Source organism: Myotis lucifugus, unplaced genomic scaffold (genome assembly GCF_000147115.1).
Source record: "Myotis lucifugus unplaced genomic scaffold, Myoluc2.0 scaffold_197, whole genome shotgun sequence".
NCBI classification, from domain to species: Eukaryota; Metazoa; Chordata; class Mammalia; order Chiroptera; family Vespertilionidae; genus Myotis; species Myotis lucifugus.
This window is the reverse complement of record NW_005871245.1, coordinates 686,449-707,054: the sequence shown is the minus strand read 5'-3', so window position 1 is coordinate 707,054 and position 20,606 is coordinate 686,449. Positions and strand designations below refer to the sequence as shown.

General features: G+C 35.3%; 1 protein-coding gene across 1 annotated transcript in view; it reads left to right on the top strand.

Moving 5' to 3' along the window:
• Positions 1-20,606, top strand: part of EPB41 (erythrocyte membrane protein band 4.1) — a 91,350-nt gene that overhangs the window by 44,079 nt on the left and 26,665 nt on the right. The window contains 3 exon segments of the mRNA XM_023761024.1: positions 2,788-2,844; positions 4,259-4,321; positions 9,108-9,284. Coding sequence (XP_023616792.1) covers positions 2,788-2,844; positions 4,259-4,321; positions 9,108-9,284 — 297 coding nt within the window.

Genomic DNA, 20,606 nt, shown 5'->3' with positions numbered 1-20,606 from the left:
TCATCTGCTTTTAAAAATGTTTTACTCATCCAGAAGGAATATCTGTATTCCTTTTTAAGAGTAAGCCATGCTAGTGTGATAAAAATACAATTTGATTTCCCTAAGTTGATATGTGTGTAACATAGCCAGAGATTATCCAGGTATTACATAAATTGCATCTATGTGGTTGTTGCTTTCCAAAAAGGGGAAGATCCAGTATGTGGGAGAGGTTATGCTATTGACTGACTTATAGTTCTGAGTTGATTGTACCCTTAGTCACCAAACCGTATTGAAAAATTACTAATTTAATTAGCAGATTTTCCAGGAGTAACAGTAACTGGGCTGATCTTTTATGTGTTGATAAGTGGTGAGGGAGTTGAGGTGCTAGTTCAGATTTATTGAAGTAAATACAAATCTCTCTTTTGACAACAGAAATTAATCGACTCAGTCTTTATAAGAAAAATGATGTCTTTATATGTCTGTTTAGAAATTTAAAACCATATAAGACCTTAGTAAGTGCTCTCACCTTGGCAGATGGATTAATTTTGTTCTTTTGGAGTCAGTTCAACATCTAGTTTATCTGTAGAGCAGAGGGCAAGTTGGCTCTGCGTTGATGGTATTAAAAAGAAACTGTGCAACACAACATACAGTTTTTACTGTCCTTTGAGATCAACTTGAGTCCAGAGAGAAAACAAAAAACATTTGATTGAATGATGGGTGTTTGCATTTTTGTACCAGCCAAATGTGCATGACACCAGCCATCCAGTTCAATGTCAATAGTGCCTTTTTCATGTTAGACTACCCAGTTTAAAGTTACGATCTCTTACCTGGCACTTCTGTTATACTAACTGGAAAGTGTTGGATTACTGGAGTTGACAAGGGAATCTTTTTGAATGACAAAAGATTCCTTTGCCTATAAGCAGACGCAAGTATCTTCAAGAAAGGTTCCCTTTGCTCTTGGGACCTCAGCAGAGTGGAGAGATCGCTTTCTGGTATATGGTCCCCATTTAAGTGCCTGAAGAGGTCTTCTTGCCAATTAATTCTGTATAATATTATTTTGAGATACTTGTGTTGAGATCAGACTGAAAACCACCTGTGATAACCACCTATTACTATAATATAGTACAGAATTAAGGATGACTCTGAGTTGATTTTATTTGTAGCAGTTAAAAAATAATTATGGAATTTACTTGAGTCATATTTTTTACTTGAGCCATATTTTTATATAAAGCAATAACAGTAATAAAGTAGTCTTGTAGCTGTGTAAATTTCACTATCTAACACTAATTTGGTGCCAGATAGAGAGAGCTCTTTGGCATCTTGAGTCATTTGACAAGACCTGTTTTGCAGGTGTGTACATCTTGTCATTTAAGGTTCTCTGTAGGGAGCATACACAGAACTACTGCTGCTACTTGGCCTCCATTCTTAGAACGAAGTAGAGGCTCTCAATTTCTGCTGTTGGATTGCTAGGAACCCAAAGCAAAAATATAATTATTCATTTACACAAGTAATTTAAGCTTTACAAAATGATTAAAAACTACCATTTGCTAAGCATTCACAAGTCTATGAAAATATCATTTCCACTTTATCAATAAAAAACTTAAACTAACTTGAACTCAGAGAGGTGAAATAACTTGCTAATGGTCACATAACCAGTATACTGGGATTCAGAATAGAACTGACCCAAATTGTTAATTACCCTTGGTAGTTAAAAGTGCTATTATGGATGTGTTTCTGATTTGACAGGGTCACAAGATTTGGTGTTATCTTATGTTCTAGAGAAAATAGCACAATGACATTGTACTCTGAAGTTATGCTGCCAAGTGTGTTAAAAATAAACCCACTGATCGATTTGGTTCTTTAAAGAACTTGATGCAAAGTATCTGAGTTGACCCTTAATAAAAACAGTTTTCTAATTTTGAGATATCCAGTGCATTAGGCATTGCTCACTTTATTATGCTTTCTCTTAATAGTCTGTCTAGTGTTTGTTTATTTATACTTACTCCATTTGGGGTATATGAAATGACTATTACTAAAGGTATTTCAAAGCTAGGCAGGAGGCCTTAGTTATTCTCTTCCTAGTATTAAGGATGAATCTTACCCATTCACCAAACAGATGGGCTCCAGCTGCCTAGAGAGGAGATTATAGAATGTTGAATACTGCAGCTGAGCCCTGTGTGTGCGTATTTATAAACCAGCCTTAGTAATAATTGCATGCATCAGTAACAGTTTGGATTAAGTTTATTTTGATGTTTTGTTGTCTAATAAACTCGAGAGTGAAACTGCCTCCTTAAATATATTGGTCAACTAACAAAATGTTTTATATTTACCTGCTTGGTGTTATATGTGTGCTTTAACTGCAAAGATTTTCTTTTTGTTTCTAACTATCATGTATGTCATACATTGGTATCTTCATTTGTAAATTTGTTTTTAAATGTTATTTAAGGTACCTCTAGATCATTAAAAAGCAAAACAAAAACATATGGCTTTTTTAAGCCTAATTATTTTTAGTACGTACTTTTTTATAAATAAGTATAAAATGTTCATCAGTAGGATAATTACCTTAGTTTTCTTTTCTGATCACTTGCTGTCCATATTACCTCTTCAGCCTTGAAAATGTGATGAACTAACAGATTGCCCTTGAGAGTAATGACCCTCCCTCTTACACCCCCTAAAGGCTGCATCATGATGATTACATATCAACTTATTTTACAACCAGCTTACAGATGCGGCTTTTTTGAAAATAATGCTATTCATAGGAACCTACTCACCTAAAATGTTTTTAACCACTTTATTTCTTAAATGTAGGGGGAAAAAACCCACATCGAGGTCACAGTACCCACCTCAAATGGTGACCAAACACAGGTTTGTGCCAGTAGGCCACTTGTTCCTTTTCCCCTCCCTCCTCAATTTTTATTTCTCCCCAACTCCCCTCTCCTTAAAAAAATTAAATTAAATTAAGGTTCCAACTAACTTTAATGAGCCAATATTTTATCAGTTTTCTTTCTTTTTTTTTAATAATGGCAAAACAGAAGCTTGCAGAAAAAACTGAAGATCTGATAAGAATGAGGAAGGTTAGCCATTTTTCACTTTCACAAAACTGCATTAGCATCACCCATGCTGACTTTTACAGTGCATTAAAAAGACAGTGATCCATTCTTTTCATTGATTTCTCTTAATCAGAAATTACTTTCAAGTAAAGATAGGTGTATATGTATGCATATATGCACACACACGATACAAAAGACATTATAATCCTATACTATAATTGAAAAATTTCATTAAAATAAACTTTCCAGTAGAAAAATATCTTTTGAAACACAGTAAAATGATTAGCAAAGGCCAAACCTATCCTTTATTAAATTTTATAAGAAATATTTCACAGTGGCACCATATTCTTGAAATCGTTGGCAATATTGTATACATTTTTATTATGGAAACCATCATAGCATTTCCCAGTACTGTTAGTGACTGGGTTTGACTGCTCTGCCTCTTTCTTCCCAATTATAGAGTGAGATGAATCAGTTTCTACTGAATATAATATTGAATGATCATATATAAAATGCCAATAGATCTTTCTTATGAAAAGTATTAGAGATGTACATATTGCATTATGAGTATGTATGAAATATGTCAAAAAACTAAATAATGCTTTTTAAAATATATTTCTTTATTGATTTCAGAGAGGAAGGGAGAGGGAGAGAGAGATAGGAACATCAGTGATGAGAGAGAATCATTGATCAGCTGCCTCCTGCATGCCTCCTATTGGGGGTCAAGCCCACAACCTGGGTATGTGCCCTTGGCCAGAATGGAACCTGAGACACTTCAGTCCACAGGCCGAGCCTCTATCCACTGAGCCAAATCGGCTAGGGCTAAATAATGTTTTAAAGTATTTATCTATTCCAGAGATACAGGAAGGAACGTGGAGTTTTAATGCTTCTTAAAATCATGTGTTAAGATAACCCCTCAAACAGCTCAATATAAAAAATGAACATAAAACATCTTATTATGTAAGAAGCCAATGAAGCCAGGAGCACTGTCTGTTTAAATAACATCATCACATTCTTCCATCGTTCATGGACAAGGTCATCCATTTCCCAGTGGTAATCGTGTTCTCTGTGTGTCCTTGTGGTTCTGTGACCATTTCATGTTGGCTTTGCTGCGCTGTGGACATTTAATTTTAAACAATTTTTGGTTTGCCAATTTGCAGTTTTTCCCCGCAAGAACAGTATTTTAATTTTTTATGCTTTTCTGTTTTTCCCCTCTTTCATTTTCACAGAAAAAGAGAGAGAGACTAGATGGTGAAAACATTTATATCAGACATAGCAATTTAATGTTGGAGGTTTGTATGAACTTGAAGCTTATTTCATTTGGTTGCCTGTAACTTTCTGCATTCTTTGCTGATGCCCCTTTCTTCTTTCTGTGCTGCGTTTGGTTTTGCATGCCATTGCATGGGAGAATTTTAGGTTTAAAATGCTTTTGCATGTTGGTAAACACAAAGATATGTAACCATCTCACCTGATTCTTTTTAGTTTCCATCTCTCATACTTATCTAAAAAATATATGATTGGGAATACCTTTGCCTCTTGTGGTTCCATTGTTTTACCCACTTTTAGAAAATTGTACATCTCTTTTAAAAAAAATTCATTGAATTTTCTAAGAGTATAAACTGCTACATGTCCCAAGCATCAATTTTTTTATCTTCTGAACTGAGTGTGGAAAAGCAAGAGAAATGACCACAATTCAAAATGGACTTAAAATTTTGGAGATACCAGAAAATGATGGAAGGACAGTCAAAGGGAAGGAAAAGACACAGAAAGGAAAGAAGGGAGCCTAGCATTTAATGAGTAGTTACTATGACCTAAGATGGTTTAATCATAAAAACAGGTATGTGGGTATGAGATTATTATTTTAAAGATGAGAAAATTGAAGCTTAGAGAAATTAAGTAATTTCCATATGGTCACAGAACTGGTAAATTGGTAAAGCTAGGGTTTGAGGTAGACCTGTCTAACTCTATTACACTACTCCCCCCCGCCCCCCAACTAAGAAATAGCAACATACCGTCGATTAAAGCAATTGTAAGGTCATTTTCCCATTACAGTCAACATTGGTGAGAATTTTATCAGAGTTATGTTGCATACTTTATCTAGTTTTGGGCTCCATATTGGATAGGGATACAAAGTTAATTAGAAGATTTTGAGAACTCTGAGGAAAAAATAAGGAAATGAATTATTCTGTATAGAGAAAAAACTGAGGCTATGTTAGTTTACACATCAAAAAACTCATATAGAAGTTGATGACCAAATTATTTTACAATTCCACTCAAAACAGAGCCAAAAGAAACAACCACAAACTCTGATATCAGGGATTTAACTTAGCTATAAAGGAAATATAAATATACAGGAAGATGATGAACATGGTTTCAGCCTTCAGAAGGCTTACAGTGTGAGGAAGTGGAGAGAGAGTAACAATAAACAAGTAAACAGATAGTCATAAAATGGTTACAAGTTGTTATAGAAGCGATGAAGGAAATAAACTACAGGCTGTGCTAATAAAAGGGATCTACTGTAAATAAGATGGATAGGAAAGTTCTCTCTCTGAAGAGACAGCATTTTAGCTGAGACCTGAAAGATGAACATATATTAAATGTGGTCAATACTATTAATCTGGAAGATTAAAGAAACTTTTTAGGATAGATCACTGATTTAATGTAATGGTCTCTAATAATTACTTAAGCTCATCTTATTCTTTGTCAAAACATAAATTTTGAGTGCCTGCTATGTATAAGGTACTTTGATGAAAGTAACACAAGTTATGGCCAGCCTTCATTAATCATGTACTATGTGGTGGGTACAATATCAAGTGCTCTACATACATTTACCTCATGTAGCATGAGATTTTCCAAAGCTGGACCCTAGGATATTTCAAGCGTGGCAACTAGATCTCTTTGCTTTAGCCCATAACTAAAACTAGACCTGAATGGTTCCTCTTCTGAGATTAGGAAAAATAACTGATTTCAGTTGATCTCCTTGAGCTCAGCAATGTAACATCTCCTAATTCCAAACATGCCAGTTTCGTGGCCTCCTCTTAACTGGAACCTGCAGTACCAATCATATATTTGTCATTTGTTTCATGAGGTGTGTTATGGCTTCTGAGACTCATAAAGTCCCTGTGTGTGGTGTGTTTTTCCCCAGCATTTCACTGACAGCCATGAGAGGGGATTTCTAATAAGTGTGTGCTTGAAAATTAAAACTACTAACTACCTTTTGAGAATATTTTATATTTAATGAAGTGTTTTGGTTTGATTGCTGCTAAAATTAAAATATGATAGGCATCAAAAAGTGTCTAACCTGAAAACAGCCAAAGTAATTTGGCTAACCATCATTCTCTAGTTATTATAAAAGTTTGGGTGTGGTTTTTTTTCCCTCTTAGGAAATTCTCTCAAGTTATCTGTCACTCTAGCAGTTTTTGGGTTTTTTTTTAAGCGTCCCTCCTCCCTCTACTACCCTACCCCCACTAATGCTTTGTTCTGGCACAAATAAGGTCGGGTTAATTTTTAGATGTACCGCCTCCTCCTCCTCCATCTCCCAGAGGGAACCTGTAGCAAGTGTCTATGACAAATTCTATTTGGAACGGGTCCCTTTGAGCTCTTAATTTTACTCTGTGCCCCCACAGGTTTCCAACAGCCAGCTAAGAAGGATGGAGAAAGCTCCCTCAGAAACCACTGATGTTATTGAAACATTTATTTTCTCAGGTTCCAAGCCAGAGAAAAGCTAGGCAAGAAGAGTAACAAACTCCCGTGTTAAAAGGTTAACCTAGAGAGTCATAGTTTTACCGTAGCATCTCTTGCTCATTTATATTTTGCTCCATTCATTCTTTTAACTCTCCCCCAATGTTAAGTTGTTCTTGGCCCGAGCAGATTTAATTTCCAGTCAGGTCCTGTGTCACAGGTCCTTACATGCCTGGTGGGTTCAGATGCTCAGCCTACTACAGAGTCTTTGACTGAGCTTGTTTATGCCTTTTCAGATAGAACAAAAGTGCAAACTGTTGTTTCCCCATGGTGAAGCCCATGTTCATGAGCTATACTTACACTTCATCCCAGAAAGCAAGAGGTACTCTTATAGGGGAGCTACAGGATTGCCCTTTTGGGGTTAGTTTTCTCTTTGAATGACCGCAAATCAAATATACATGGTTCATTCTTTTTTTAAAAAAAATATTTTTTTATTGATTTCAGAGAGGAAGGGAGAGGGAGAGATAGATAGAAACATCAATGATGAGAATCATTGATTGGCTGCCTCCTGCAAGCCCCCTACTGGGGATCGAGCCCGCAACACAGGTATGGGCCCTTGACCGGAATCGAACCCAGGACCTTTCAGTTCATAGGCCGACGCTCTATCCACTGAGCTAAATCGGCTAGGGCTACATGGTTCATTCTTGCAAAAATAAAAAGCATGGACTACTAAATGAATTTACTGAATGAATATCTCCAGAATCAAAGTTGTGTCATGTGCCTTACTGATTCTTTTTTCCTATGCTATTTTTGTTATTTTCCCTTTGACACTGCTTTTGAAAAATATCTAATGTAGTTGAAGCCTAAATTGCTGCAGAAAAAAACTTTTAAAACAAATTTTTATTTCAATGAGTTCTAATTTTTTTCCAAATGAGGCTGTTCCCCACAAGAGTAAAAAAGAAAAAAAAAAGACAAATCCCAAAATTCACATAGCATATTAGGAGATATATTTAGTGTTATGCTTTTCTTGGATACAGAGCTGCCTTGATATATAACAAACACAGAATTTTTAGCAGCCATCAAGTGACAGGCTCCCACATATTTTGATCTCAAGTATAAATCTTTTGAGTTTTTTCAGAGAAGAATTTGGGCAAAGAACATTTGAGTTTTTGTCTTCAAGTTGTATTTCTCAGATTATTTCTGGCCAAATCTCCCTTTTGAAAGTTGTTATATACCTCCCGTTTCTTAAACCTAATATTTCTCATTATTACAAGCTTTACCAACCTTAGTTTTGATCATTTCTTCCTAGAATATGCCCTTTAAGTGCCTACCCTTGGTTGTCTAGTATGCACATCTGCTGGAACAGTTGAGGTATTTTAAATCGTCAAGGAGGTATATAAATTATTTTATGAACTCTTGTTAAATCACTCCCAATTCATTGACGTTTAGTAGAAGAAGGCCCCTATTTTTTAATTGTACTAAGGGATAAAGTGAAGCTGTCAGAGGCTGGAAAGCATAAGCCTTTTAGTTTATATGAATAGTATTGGCAAAGAAAAAAAAAGCCTTTATATGACATACCCCCAAGTAAATATTCAGAGATAGTAACAACCTGCTCTGGAAGCTTGAGCCTGAAATTTCAGTAACTTTTTTTTTTTTTTGTAATCTTGGAGCCAATCACTTTCTCACAGAGAGGTAGTCTTTTTTTTTTTCTTCTTTTAATTATAGTTGACATACAATATTATATTAGTTTCAGGTGTATAACTTAGAGAATCAACATTTATATACTAGTAATAAATTCTTATATCAAGAAAGGACTATTCCTGTTTATTAAAAACCAACAACAGCCACTAAATAATAGGGAAGCAAAACTATCTCTAGGTAGAAATAGAGGAATATTGTACAGTTGCAACTCACCAATGCAAGGCAGTCAGTGATGGAAACTGAATCTTTCACCGTGTCCTTCATTTAACAGTTTCTCCTTGTCTATTGCTATCTCCATCCTGCCTGAGCTGAGCCTAAATCAGTTTATATCAAGCTGAGGCTAATTGAGTATGGGATTACCTTCTTGGGATGAGGAGTTGGAGATCTAGCGCTGTGTCATAATGGGAAGAGAGTTGTAAAATTGAGTGAGCTTCTAATGGGTTATATAACTGCTAAGTGCTATGGGGTTTTGATGCTTCACTGCTTCCAGGAAAAGCACCTTGTTGAAAAAAAAAAAGGCAAGCAATTATACCATGTTGTATATTTACAATTTGAATACAATTTATGGGTTAGTTATATCTATCCCTGGATGTGGTGTGTTTTCTACCAGTGCTCATAATCTGTGATGGGCTTCCCTTGGTACTTTTTTTTTCTCTGAATATTTATTGTTTTGCATCTTTACCCTTACAACTATAGGATTTAGACAAAAGTCAAGAAGAGATCAAAAAACATCATGCCAGCATCAGTGAACTGAAAAAGAACTTCATGGAATCTGTACCTGAACCACGGCCTAGTGAGTGGGATAAACGCTTATCCACTCACTCCCCGTTCCGAACACTTAACATCAATGGCCAAATCCCAACAGGAGAAGGAGTGAGTACTTTATTCATGTGACCAATTATGAGAATTAGTGAAATAAGTGTTTTTTATATTCATATTCTGTATCTGAGAGAAAGTTTAGAGCTGAAATTTAGCTTTGGTGTCTCACCAGTTCATTGTAGCTTTAAGGCATTCGTAATCAAACACTGGTTTTTTTAAGTTATTTGGACCACCCAGTCTAATTAAGGGAGCCACTTAGAGCTACCAGTAGATGATTAGGGTCTGAGAACTCTCTCTGTAGCTGCATGCTTCTGGCTAGTGTGTGTTTACAAATTGACCATAAGCCAACGGAACTTTATGTTCAAACTGTGCCTTCAAGGACCAGAGAGTACACTAAATTTAGTAAGGTCAAAATTAGAAAGGAATAAGCATTTTTTGAAAACTTTATTTGAACATTTGAACAACTTAAAAATGTCTGGAATGGTTGACCACAATTATATAATAAACCTAGGAGGCCCCTAAGCTAGCGAATGCAGAATACCAAGTATTAAATTATTGTATTTCAATTTTAGAAAAACTGTTGATGATTTATTTTATTTTTATGAGAAATATCAAACTTTTAATACACTGCTTTATAACATAGTCACAATTAGAGGAACCAGAGATACTTTCCAGGAGCTATTCTTTTTCTGTTATTGTTGTCATTCCTATTGTAGAAATTCTACACCCAAATAAATGAATCTGTGTAATGAAAATGTCTAAAAGTTACCTTGAGCATATATTCAAAAATTCTTTACTTAATCTTTAGCCTGCCGAGCTAAATATTTATATAAATAGTCACAATGACTTTGCTGAGTGACTGTAATGATCTTTAAATTATACGCTTGTTCCCCCCCACCCAAAGCAATAGCAATTCTAGTTAAGAAAGGTAAAGTGATATCTTAATAATTTTTAAAAATTGCTTTTATATTCAGAATTTAAGATAAACTATCCAACTTATTTAGTTTCTGGAACTGGAGAAGATAGTAAAAGTTGGTTTACAAACGGTACTTTCTATATTTTTCAAAATGTGATTAAAATTGGCTAATGATTCTCTAAATGGAGTCAAACCAGTTTCACTGAGTAAGGGTGGAAAAATCCTGAACGATGGGCAGCTAAGTAGAGTTACCAGGGATGCAGGATGCAGTTGTTCCTGTTCACTGTCTTCGAGGCCTCCATGCCCTGAAGGACATGGACGTAGTTTTGTATTCTAAATCTAGCGAATGTCCCCTGAACTGACTTTTTCTCGTGGACAAAATGCGTTTCTATCTCGCCTGGTAACTGCATGTTTCCTAGAAGTTTTCTTTTTGGTTTTGTGCAAATAATAAAAGATGCTCAACTACTTTGGAAAAAGTAAAGAGTATTCTCTTGGATGAGGTTTGGTAAATTTGAATCAGTCTCCATTTCCAGAAAATATCTTATATCTTGATAGAAACCCTTCAGAAACCATCTCAGGACTGGTTTGGGGAATGGCTATGTCATTCTGTGGACTTTAAAGAAGTGACTCTTTATAAATTAAATTACATCATTGGGGATACTTGTGAAACTTTAGCTCTATGTTTGTGTTTATTACCCCTCTAAATGAATAATGGAATAAATAGGAACTGTACTGTGATAACCTTTTGTATAGGATAACTCCACTTTCTGGCATATCTTACTTTTTCTTTAATAATTAGAACAATATTTCTGTTCTCTGGGGATACCTCTTCCACCTTTGACAGCATTGTTGTTGCATTGCAAAGCAACTGAATTTTTATAATTTGTGTATGACCAGGTGAAGAAAACCTCTGTCCTTCCCTCGGAAAGAAAGGTTGGTGGGCCAGAGGTAAAGCTGCTGTTACTTGTGCTTCTCGATCACAATTTGCTCTTGCCATGGCACTAAGCAGATAATGCCCCAGAATTGAACAGCAGCGGCTAATTTATTTTTCTTTTGGCGATACTAGTAAATTCACACCCACCACCTTTTGACCTAACACATAACATTTCCACTGCTGCAGCTTTTGCAGCTTCCAAATTGCTTATGTTGGCGCATGGCTGGTTGAAAAGCTGCATGCAGATGTAAATATGTTTTCAGAGAGAAAATGAATTTAATTGTACCCTATTCTTTTTATGTTGTCTTTCTTCTCCCTTTGTTTTCTGTTAAAAATCATTATTATAATTTTGCATCCTTTCTTTTCCTTTTTTTCTTTTTTGCTGACCAGTCCCCCAGCTACTTTCTCCCTGATACATATCACTTAGGGGTGTGCAAAGAACCAGTGTCGACCTTCCAAACTGATCCGAGAAGGCTGGCTCAACTGAGAGAACTTAGAGCCAAGTTTTTCCTTTCATAGATAACATCTATCTTGACTGGATGGCAGAGTACAGAAATTTGGGCGAGGGGCGGGGAGCAGGGACTTGAGAAAAACTTAACAATTGGACAATTGTAAAAAAATAACTCTCCTTAAAAGTATCAAAAGTATTTGCCTAATGTGATCTATAAACCTTCATGGTGGTCATTATTATTTATTTTTAATCATAATTCCAAGAGAAAGGGGAAGGTAGTTTATAATTGTAAATTTGTGGGGTTTTGGTTTTCAGTGGGGTTTTTTGATAGACCTCGGAGGCACATAAAATTTTTTACATTTTTTCTTTGCAATCTTTAAAATGTATAGGATTAAGGTTTTTATTCCCTTGAGCAAAAGCTAATTGCCGTATTGAATGAACTGTTCGTTTTTAAAATCTATATGAAGAAATATGAGGGTAACTTTATATTCTGCCATTCTATTTGTAATAAAGGTAACTTTTCTGATGGCAAGAAGAATGCTTCATTATTGGTTTTGCCCAATTGATCTAAGAAAAATTGACAGCACCAAAACAATGAAAAGTGACCCAAATTCTTATGTGAATATCCTCAAAGGAGGAATAAATGCTGTAAGGAAGTCCAGTGATTCCTTGATTTGTCAGGACTTCTAGTGTTCATTCAAAAAAGTTATCTTTGAGTATTGTGTTATAAAAACTTTGCTGGGATAAATTGTCAAAATAAAATAGAGTGTCCAAAAGATTTTCCCAAATCCTTTGCACATCCCCAAGTATCATTTTTAAGCATTTTCCATCTGTCATTTTGTTCATCTTTCTCTGTCTTTCTTGATCTTCTACCGTGAAAGCAGACACAGGAACGTGCTCTGTTAGTACAGGATGAAGAGAAAAGTAAAAGGCAAGAGAGATCTACTGAAAGAGCTTTGCCCCAGCAAGAAAATGAAGAAGTTCTTCCCAAGGTTTCTATTCCAATCCCTGAGGATCACAAGTCTTTCAAAAAGTGCCACCTCTACTCTAATACTTTTCCATCTCCTCGTATTCCTTTCATGATGTCTTTTCTCGTGGTTCTTGCATTGGCTGTTTGGTGGTTGGTCTTTCTGTGATTGGAAAACAGGGTGCTCATCTGAAATGTCAAGACTAAAACTGTCGAACTTTTGGCTTCTACTGTATGATGCCCTCTGATCTTGATAGCTCACTGTCCTTGATAGCTCTTGTGATCATTTTTCTGTCAATAAAATGTTACTCTTTGTAGAATATGCATTATGGGGTACAAAGGAGTAGGAATGGATTGCCTAAGTCAGCTTTCTTCACTGAAGTGAACAAGTTTAGACTAATCAGATTTAAGCATATGGCAGGTTGGTACTTTCTCCAAAGCTTTTGCTCTTTTATCTTTCATGTTTTTATTATTTATTGTTGCTATGTCCTCCTCTCCAATGTTTCACACAAAGCAAGATACTCTGCAGAAACATTCAATGGAATATTTTCCTAATCTTCCATAGTCATTTGTGTGGCACAGGCTCTGTAGTTTAAGAAAAAAATTCAACTTGCTAACCTTTCAAAAGCCTTAAAATGACACATTTTAATCTATGAATCCAAAACCACTCCTTTTCTTGATATATCAAACCAGTATATACAAAGGCCCTTTTTTTGAAAAGGGCTTTTGACTTCTGTGGCCTTTCTAATGTGTATTTCTGAGAGGTACAGGGACAAACAACTTCATCCTGTCTGGTGTAGAGAAGAGTTCTGCAAAGGTTAAATGCCATCTTTTCATAAATAAAATGTTGATGGTTTAAGGAAAATGGTGCTGGTATCCCATAGCCTCCAGCCAGGACTGAATTTCCCAGACTACTCTACCCATCTTTAGAAGTCCTGGAATACAGATTTATTCAAGATCTGTACATAAACATACTCTTCTGAATTAAAATACTGTGTTTGTCTTTATGACTTAAGTAATTAGTTATATTGCTAGAAGCATAATTTAGCCATGTGATAAGCTTAAAATATGTATTGATATGTTTTGTTTTCTTGGTACACTTTAAACACGTTTGTTCTTACATTTGTGTTGAAATCAATTGTTTTGAATTGATGACCTTGTGAGCTAAAAAATTCTTTCGTGACAAGTGTGTCCTCTGTTTGCATGTTGATTTTTAAGTCTTTCCTGAAGTAAATATGAGTGTGCTCTCTCTTCACAACATAACTCGGATGTCTAACCTGTCACTTTCTGCCTTTATTAATGAAGTCTTGCATGTAGCTTGCTTTTTATAGCACTTGGATGTACCAATATGGGTGATTTGGTTAATGTCTCAAATATTTGTTTGTAAGTCTGAGTTCATAGGGTCATCAAAATGAGATTATTGCACTTTCTTTTACTCTTTAATGCTTTTCAGGTGGTGAAACTGCCAAACAAGACTCTGTTTTTAAGATGATGGCTTCTTAGAGCAAAAAAACAACAGTAAATCCAAGAATCTTTTGTCCTTAAGCATTCATCACTATTGTTTTATTGTCTCTGTAGACATGCAGAAGTAATTCTCTGGTATTCCTGAAAACTGTTACTCTGTCATTATAGGCTTTCCAAAAACAAAACACACACACACACACACACACAAAAAACAAAATGAAGGAAAAAGAAGCAAGGAGCAGGTTAAATTTAAAAATCCGGTATGAGTGTGTATCTTTCATGTCAGGGGCTATATCTGTTTACAACAAATATTTTATAATTAAGCATATTTATTGATTCATTCATAAAAAGAAAAGTCAAGTCAACCTGAAACATTGCAAAGCTATTCTCTAACTTAGAAGGTGATCATCATAAATATTCCCCTTTATCTGAAATAGAGATATAAGAACTTTCTTATGAAATAAATAAAACTATAGCATTGGTTTAAATTATTTTTTCAAGGAACTAGGAAGGAAATAATCTTAGAATGTTATTGATACTTTTATAACTGTTCAGATTATAGTTCTAGTTTTTATTCCTATACACAGCTTTTTGTTATTATTGTAAACTTCACCTTGAAATTTTTTCCCTTTGTATTAGAGTTATTCAAAATTCATTAAAAGTCTAGTGTAATCCAGTAATACTTTTCAGTTTTATCAAGTGCAGCAGGAGTCCTCACAGATCCTTACTGATGGAGAAGGGCTAAACCTTTATTTGTATTGGACTAAGTTGGCTCAAAAATTATACCCAACACAATTATCAGAGGAAACACATTGGACATTACAGCTTTGTATTACCTAAAATTAATGCTGCTGATATTGGTAACCTGAAGCTGTAAATAGTTTTGGTTTCCTTCTCATATCTCATTCCATTCTCAATACCAGAGACAGATCCAAATAACTGTGTATTGGTTTTACCCTGGTTCTGTTTCTTTTTATATATATTTATTTATTTCAGAGAGAAAAGGAGAGGGTTAGAGAGATAGAAACATCAATGATGAGAGAGAATCATTGGTTGGCTGCCTCTTACGCCCCCTACTGGGGATTGAGCCCACAACCCCAGCATGTGCCCTGACTGGGAATCAAACCGTGACCTCCTGGTTCATAGGTTGACACTCAACCACTGAGCCACACCAGCCTGGCTGGTTCAATTTCTTAATGGCAGGTTGATAAGTAAAAAATAATTTGAACTAAAGTTATTAATACAGACCAGTAAAAAGTCTTGAGTGTTTGCCTTGGTTTTATTTATTTCTAGAGTAACTGAGAGGTTCACTTACTTATGTGGTGCCCAGATTTCCACCTAGTAGTGTAGAGACAAACCTACCTCATGAGAATGAATCTGTAACATATTCCAGGCACCAGAAACTCTGGTTATTGTTTAATTCCTGCTTTTTTGGGGACTGGGAAAGTGGAAACTAAAAAACAAACACATGAAAATAAGAAATTAAATAGCTGTGTTTATTTCCATCTACTCCTTATTGGTATTTGAAGGAGCACTTACAACTACTAAAGTTAAAATGTCTTTCCAAATTCATTAAACTCTTAAACAATTCATTTTATCCTTATGGCATACTTAGAGTGGGCCATACTTGTGAATAAAGCCAGCATCAATATTTCGGACCTACCTTTTAGCCATTTTCTATGAAGGAGATTCAGTTTACATGGATGAATTTTACTATTTGTTTACATTTTGGTAAAAGTTTTGAAGAGAGAAGATGACTCTGTTGACACATTAGACTGCGGTTATCTGTGGATTAGATTTCCAGATCATCCTACATCCTACTATATGTCTTCCTATTAAATATCATTATAAATTTTACTCTGAAATTTATGTGAATATAAGCCAATTCACTTTCTCCTACATTCCTAAGTCACTTCTGTAATAAGCATATAGGCATAGAGTCTCAGTTATTTTTTTAGAAGGCATTACCAATCAAAATTTATATTTGGGTTTTACCCTTTCCTTTCAAAAGGAAGCCCTAAAATTCAAAAATAATATAAAATGCTTTTCACTGTTGCGTGTTTTTGCCAAGGGTATTGAGTATAGTAAAGATATACAGAACTTCTCCACAGAGTTTCTTTCCTTCTTATTCTTCTTCATAGACATTACAAAATCCCAGTCTTGCTCTACACTGTAGTGGATGGTATCAGTAAGTCTGCTCTCACTTCTGCTCCTGTTACCCCTCATACCTTAGGATCTCCTTTGTACTGCAATAGAACATGACGCAAAAAGAAACACCTTGGTGTGGACTTAGGAATGGGCATCTGAAATGGTTAAGAAAGTATGGTTGTTAGAGTGAAGACGCCATATAAAGTTAGGCTGGAAGAGGAAGAGATGTGGCTATGACCAACAATTACAAATTCATGGAGTATTCCATTTCCTAAATGAAATTCCTGTCATACTAGAACTTGAAAGACAAGAAGAAGAGAAAATAATTTATTGTGTCCATAGATAGAAAATACAGATTAAAAGCTAAATAACTTTAATAATAGCCTAACTAAATGTATAGATGACAGATTGTTGAGGAAACATGCTTTAGTAGTGCTTTTCTCATCTTTTGCGATCGATATCCTAGACGGCACCCTCCCCTTTATCATAGTCAGAATTCTGTTGGGGGTAAATAATAGAATAAATCTAACATTTGGAGATTAAAGGAGCTAGGGGAAGCATAGAGTCCCAACTACCTTTGTGGGTCCCCCCAAATCAATAAAGGATATAGTTTAGTCTCATTTTTTCTAATTCTGTCTCTTAAAAAGAGTCTTTGATATGTGTAGGATCCTATCTCAACAAAATGCAGAGGATAAAAATCAAGGAAAAGCATGGTTACTGCTGTCCATGCATTTATTCATGGCCCACTAGGGTAATGAATTGCAGGATTATCAGAATTTTAGGATCCAACTCCTCTCCCCTACAATGCTTGACTCTATTGTACAGTATCATTTAGAGATTTAGAGATCAGGTGGTCTCCTAGCCTGTGTTTAAATATCTCCTAAGATACAGCACATTCCATCTTTGGACATCTCTGATTTTTGTATAAAAGTCATTCTATCTTCCACATTATAAGCTCGTTATATAGTTAAAAGTAACTCTCATGTTGGAATTAGTCACAGTTATTGCCCTCAGATAACTTACCATCTTATATCCAGATCTGTCCCAGTCTTCCTCCTTCTGCTTGCTTCCTTTCTTCTTTAGCGTTCCTTGCTTTAGCAGCTCTTTCTCTTTCTGGCTCTATTGCCCATAGGTTGCTCCCTGTGGTTTATTTAGCTTTATGTCCATACCCACTGACTTGTCCTCTGTAAAAGAACACTTTGAAATTCCTGTAAATCCCAGCTTCTTCATAGATAACACAGACACCTGGGGTTTATTTTTTTAGATCTAAGTTTGCTTGCTCCTCTGACAGCCCGACTAACGTTTACATATTTTAACACCCCACGTGATCTGATTTATACCAATGTGATCTGATAAAATTATGGAAACTTACTTTCTGTTTAACATTCTGATTATGATTTAGATCTCCACCAGAAAAAAAAAATAAAACTTTGAAATGTTGTTAATCTGTACCTTTTAGTTTGTGCCTGTCTTCTCAAAACTGAGATTCTCAAAGGTGAGAGGCCTTGTTTTGCTCATCTCTGTTTGCCAGTCTATCACCTCTGTATCTCAGATATAGTATAACAAATAACTGATAATTGTTCAATTGAATTAAATGATTAGTCACAAATGGTAATGGATCAACTCTAACTTTTCACTTAGACTCTCTTATATTGGGACACAGATGTGTGCCAAATTCTTCACCGTACGTCCAGTCAGTACATGCAGGTAGCCCAGAAACCCATACACAACCCAGAAGCCACTGTCTCTTGTTAATTCTGTAGTATGGCCCCTGGTTTAGTCAAAGAATCTACATATACCTCTGTGATGGGTGTTAGTATCTCTAATAAATGTCTTGTAATTTGGTTCAATTAAAAGTTCTTATCCTTTTACTACAGGTAATAATCAATTATTTTCACTATAGAACATATTATCAAGATGGGTATGTTTCTGTATGTATAAATTCATCTTGGATTGTGATATCAAAAAAGAACTTCATTATTTGACAATTTGTATTTATCAAAAAATGCATTACAGAGAGCAGTTGATACATGTGTGTTTTACATGATATAAAAACATGAAATATGTCAAACTCTTGTGATAGCAAGAGTTTTAGATATATCACATAGACCAGGGGTTGGCAAACTTTTTCTGTCAAGCACCAAATAATAAATATTTTTAGGCTTTACAGCCCACATAGTCTTTGTCAAAATTTTGCCATTGGAGAGTGAAAGCAGCATACACAATAAGTAAACAAATGAATGTGTTCTAATCAGACTTTATTTATATAGAGACTGAAATTTGAATTTCATATCATTTTTATGTGTCATTAAATATTATTCTATTTTCCCCCATAATTTAAAAATAGAGAACCATTCTTAGATCATAGCCTGCAGAAACCAGGAGAGGGCTGGATTTGGCCTGCTGGCTGTAGTTTGCTGACCTCTGGCATAGGTCCTGAGAACCAGAGATTGACTAATTACATTTTCTGCCCTTGTACTGTTTTTGAAGAGCTGTAGTTGTTATCTTGTCTTCATTCCTTGTAGAGGTATTTTTTTTATCTTGTTTATGATTAGAAATGGAAAACAAAAGACAAGGTATTTGTTTCTGTTTATCTGGCAGAGTACACCTGAACAATAATCTAAAACATCTGTAACCACCACAGCATGCCTGCCTTTGTCAGTTTTCCAAATTTTTGTTCTCTGTTAACATATTGCCTTTGTAACGTATTCAGTGATGAATCCAGCTAACTCCTTTGGTGTTTGTTTGTTTGTTTGTTTTTTGTTTTTTAAGGGCCTACCTCCATTTTCCCCTAAGGAATAAACAATTCCCAAATTCACCTTCTCTTTAGCCAAGTTTTAGACATTATCTAAAAACCATGGTAAAGAAAGTGAAATTATTTTCAGTCTCAACTTTTGGTAAACCTTAGTGATGTAAGCGGTTGGGTATCTAGGAAAACCTTTTAGAAGGGTTCCTCTTTCAAAATAAAGAGGTTTCTCTGACAGGGATTCCTCCATTCAGAACCTAATTAGGCAATATTTACCAATAAGTCAGAATAAAGTGAAGTTATATTCTTTCATAAGTGTCTTTGCTTCCAAATTGACGTGGTTGTGTTCTGAAGGATTCCTTGATCTGTAATTAGCTTTGGGAGGTCCTTTCTAATAAACCCCTAAACATGTTCTTTTCGGTTTCTTGGTCCAAGATTCTTGAGCTCTGATACTCGGTTGAATAAACTGTTTATCCATTTAGCAGTTCAACAATATATGTAAGCCTCTGCTGAGAACTTCTCTTTTGGAACAATTTCTTTGATATTTTTCTCACGTTATTTGCTCTGTTAATATGTAAATTTATCATGAATAAATCTTGTTGCAAATCTGATTCTGGTTGATACTAGTCATTAAGGGAAATAGGAGCCAGTGATGCTATACATAGACAGACCTTCTACAAAAGAAAAAAGAAAAAGGAACCTCTGCTTCAGTGAATCCGCAAGAGATATTGTCAGCCAGTCTTTCCAGAAAAGTTCTCCTGTTTTACATATTTTTACTCTTGTCTGTGACCCAGCAATTACCTTTTTCTCACTCCTAAAAAAGAGATAACCTATTGACATGTGTTCAGTTCTCAGAATATTTTAAATCAGCTGGGAACTCATTTGACTTATACCAAGCATTTTAAAACAACTTTTTCTAACCAACTTAATCAGTCACTATAATACATGTAATTGTCACATCTGTTAGAAGCATTTTTAATATGCTGATTGTCTTTCAGATGTTGTTTCATAAAAGCACTCTACAAATTAGTAGTTATTAACCCGCCAGGATTGCCACTCTGATCATACTGAAGAGTGAAGAGTGGAGTGGGTGTGGATATGTGGGTGTGAGGAGAGCTTGCTCCTGGAAGGTGGAATTAACAGAATGTATTCCACTTGATCTCTTACTTCACCTTGGATAAACCTTATCTCTTATTCTCTCCTCACAGTTCTAGCTTCTAGTGTATTATCCAGGTGATTACTTAAAACCAACACTCTACATTTTGAAGTGGTCTACTAGTATTTACTAGCTCAAAGTAAGTACCTTGTGGAGGTCTGAGTAATAGAAAAATTTCGTAGTGTTTCTCCAAAACCACATTCCTGTTAGAAATTTGTTGAAAGCCGTTTCATTATTACAGGATTTTTCAGGAAGAGAAGGCACAGCTAGTTAGTATCTACTAGTTTTCTGTTGTATTTAGTTCTATGGAATCATGTTATTTTTTAGATATCAAATAGGGGCATAATATTTTTCTTAAATGCTTATTACGGCTTTATCATTTTTGGAATTGGGACTTCCGAGAAGCCCTGCCAAATATGTTTGTGTGCCATACTAAATGAGTCTTTGCACTGGTTATAGCCCCTTCTCTCCATCTTCATCTCTCCACCCTTCTAAGTATATAAAATAAAATGGACCAACCAAAGGCTTCGGGTCTCCTAGATATGTTTAGTATAACCTTTAATATTTGCTCAATCACTTTGACTCCTGTAGCTC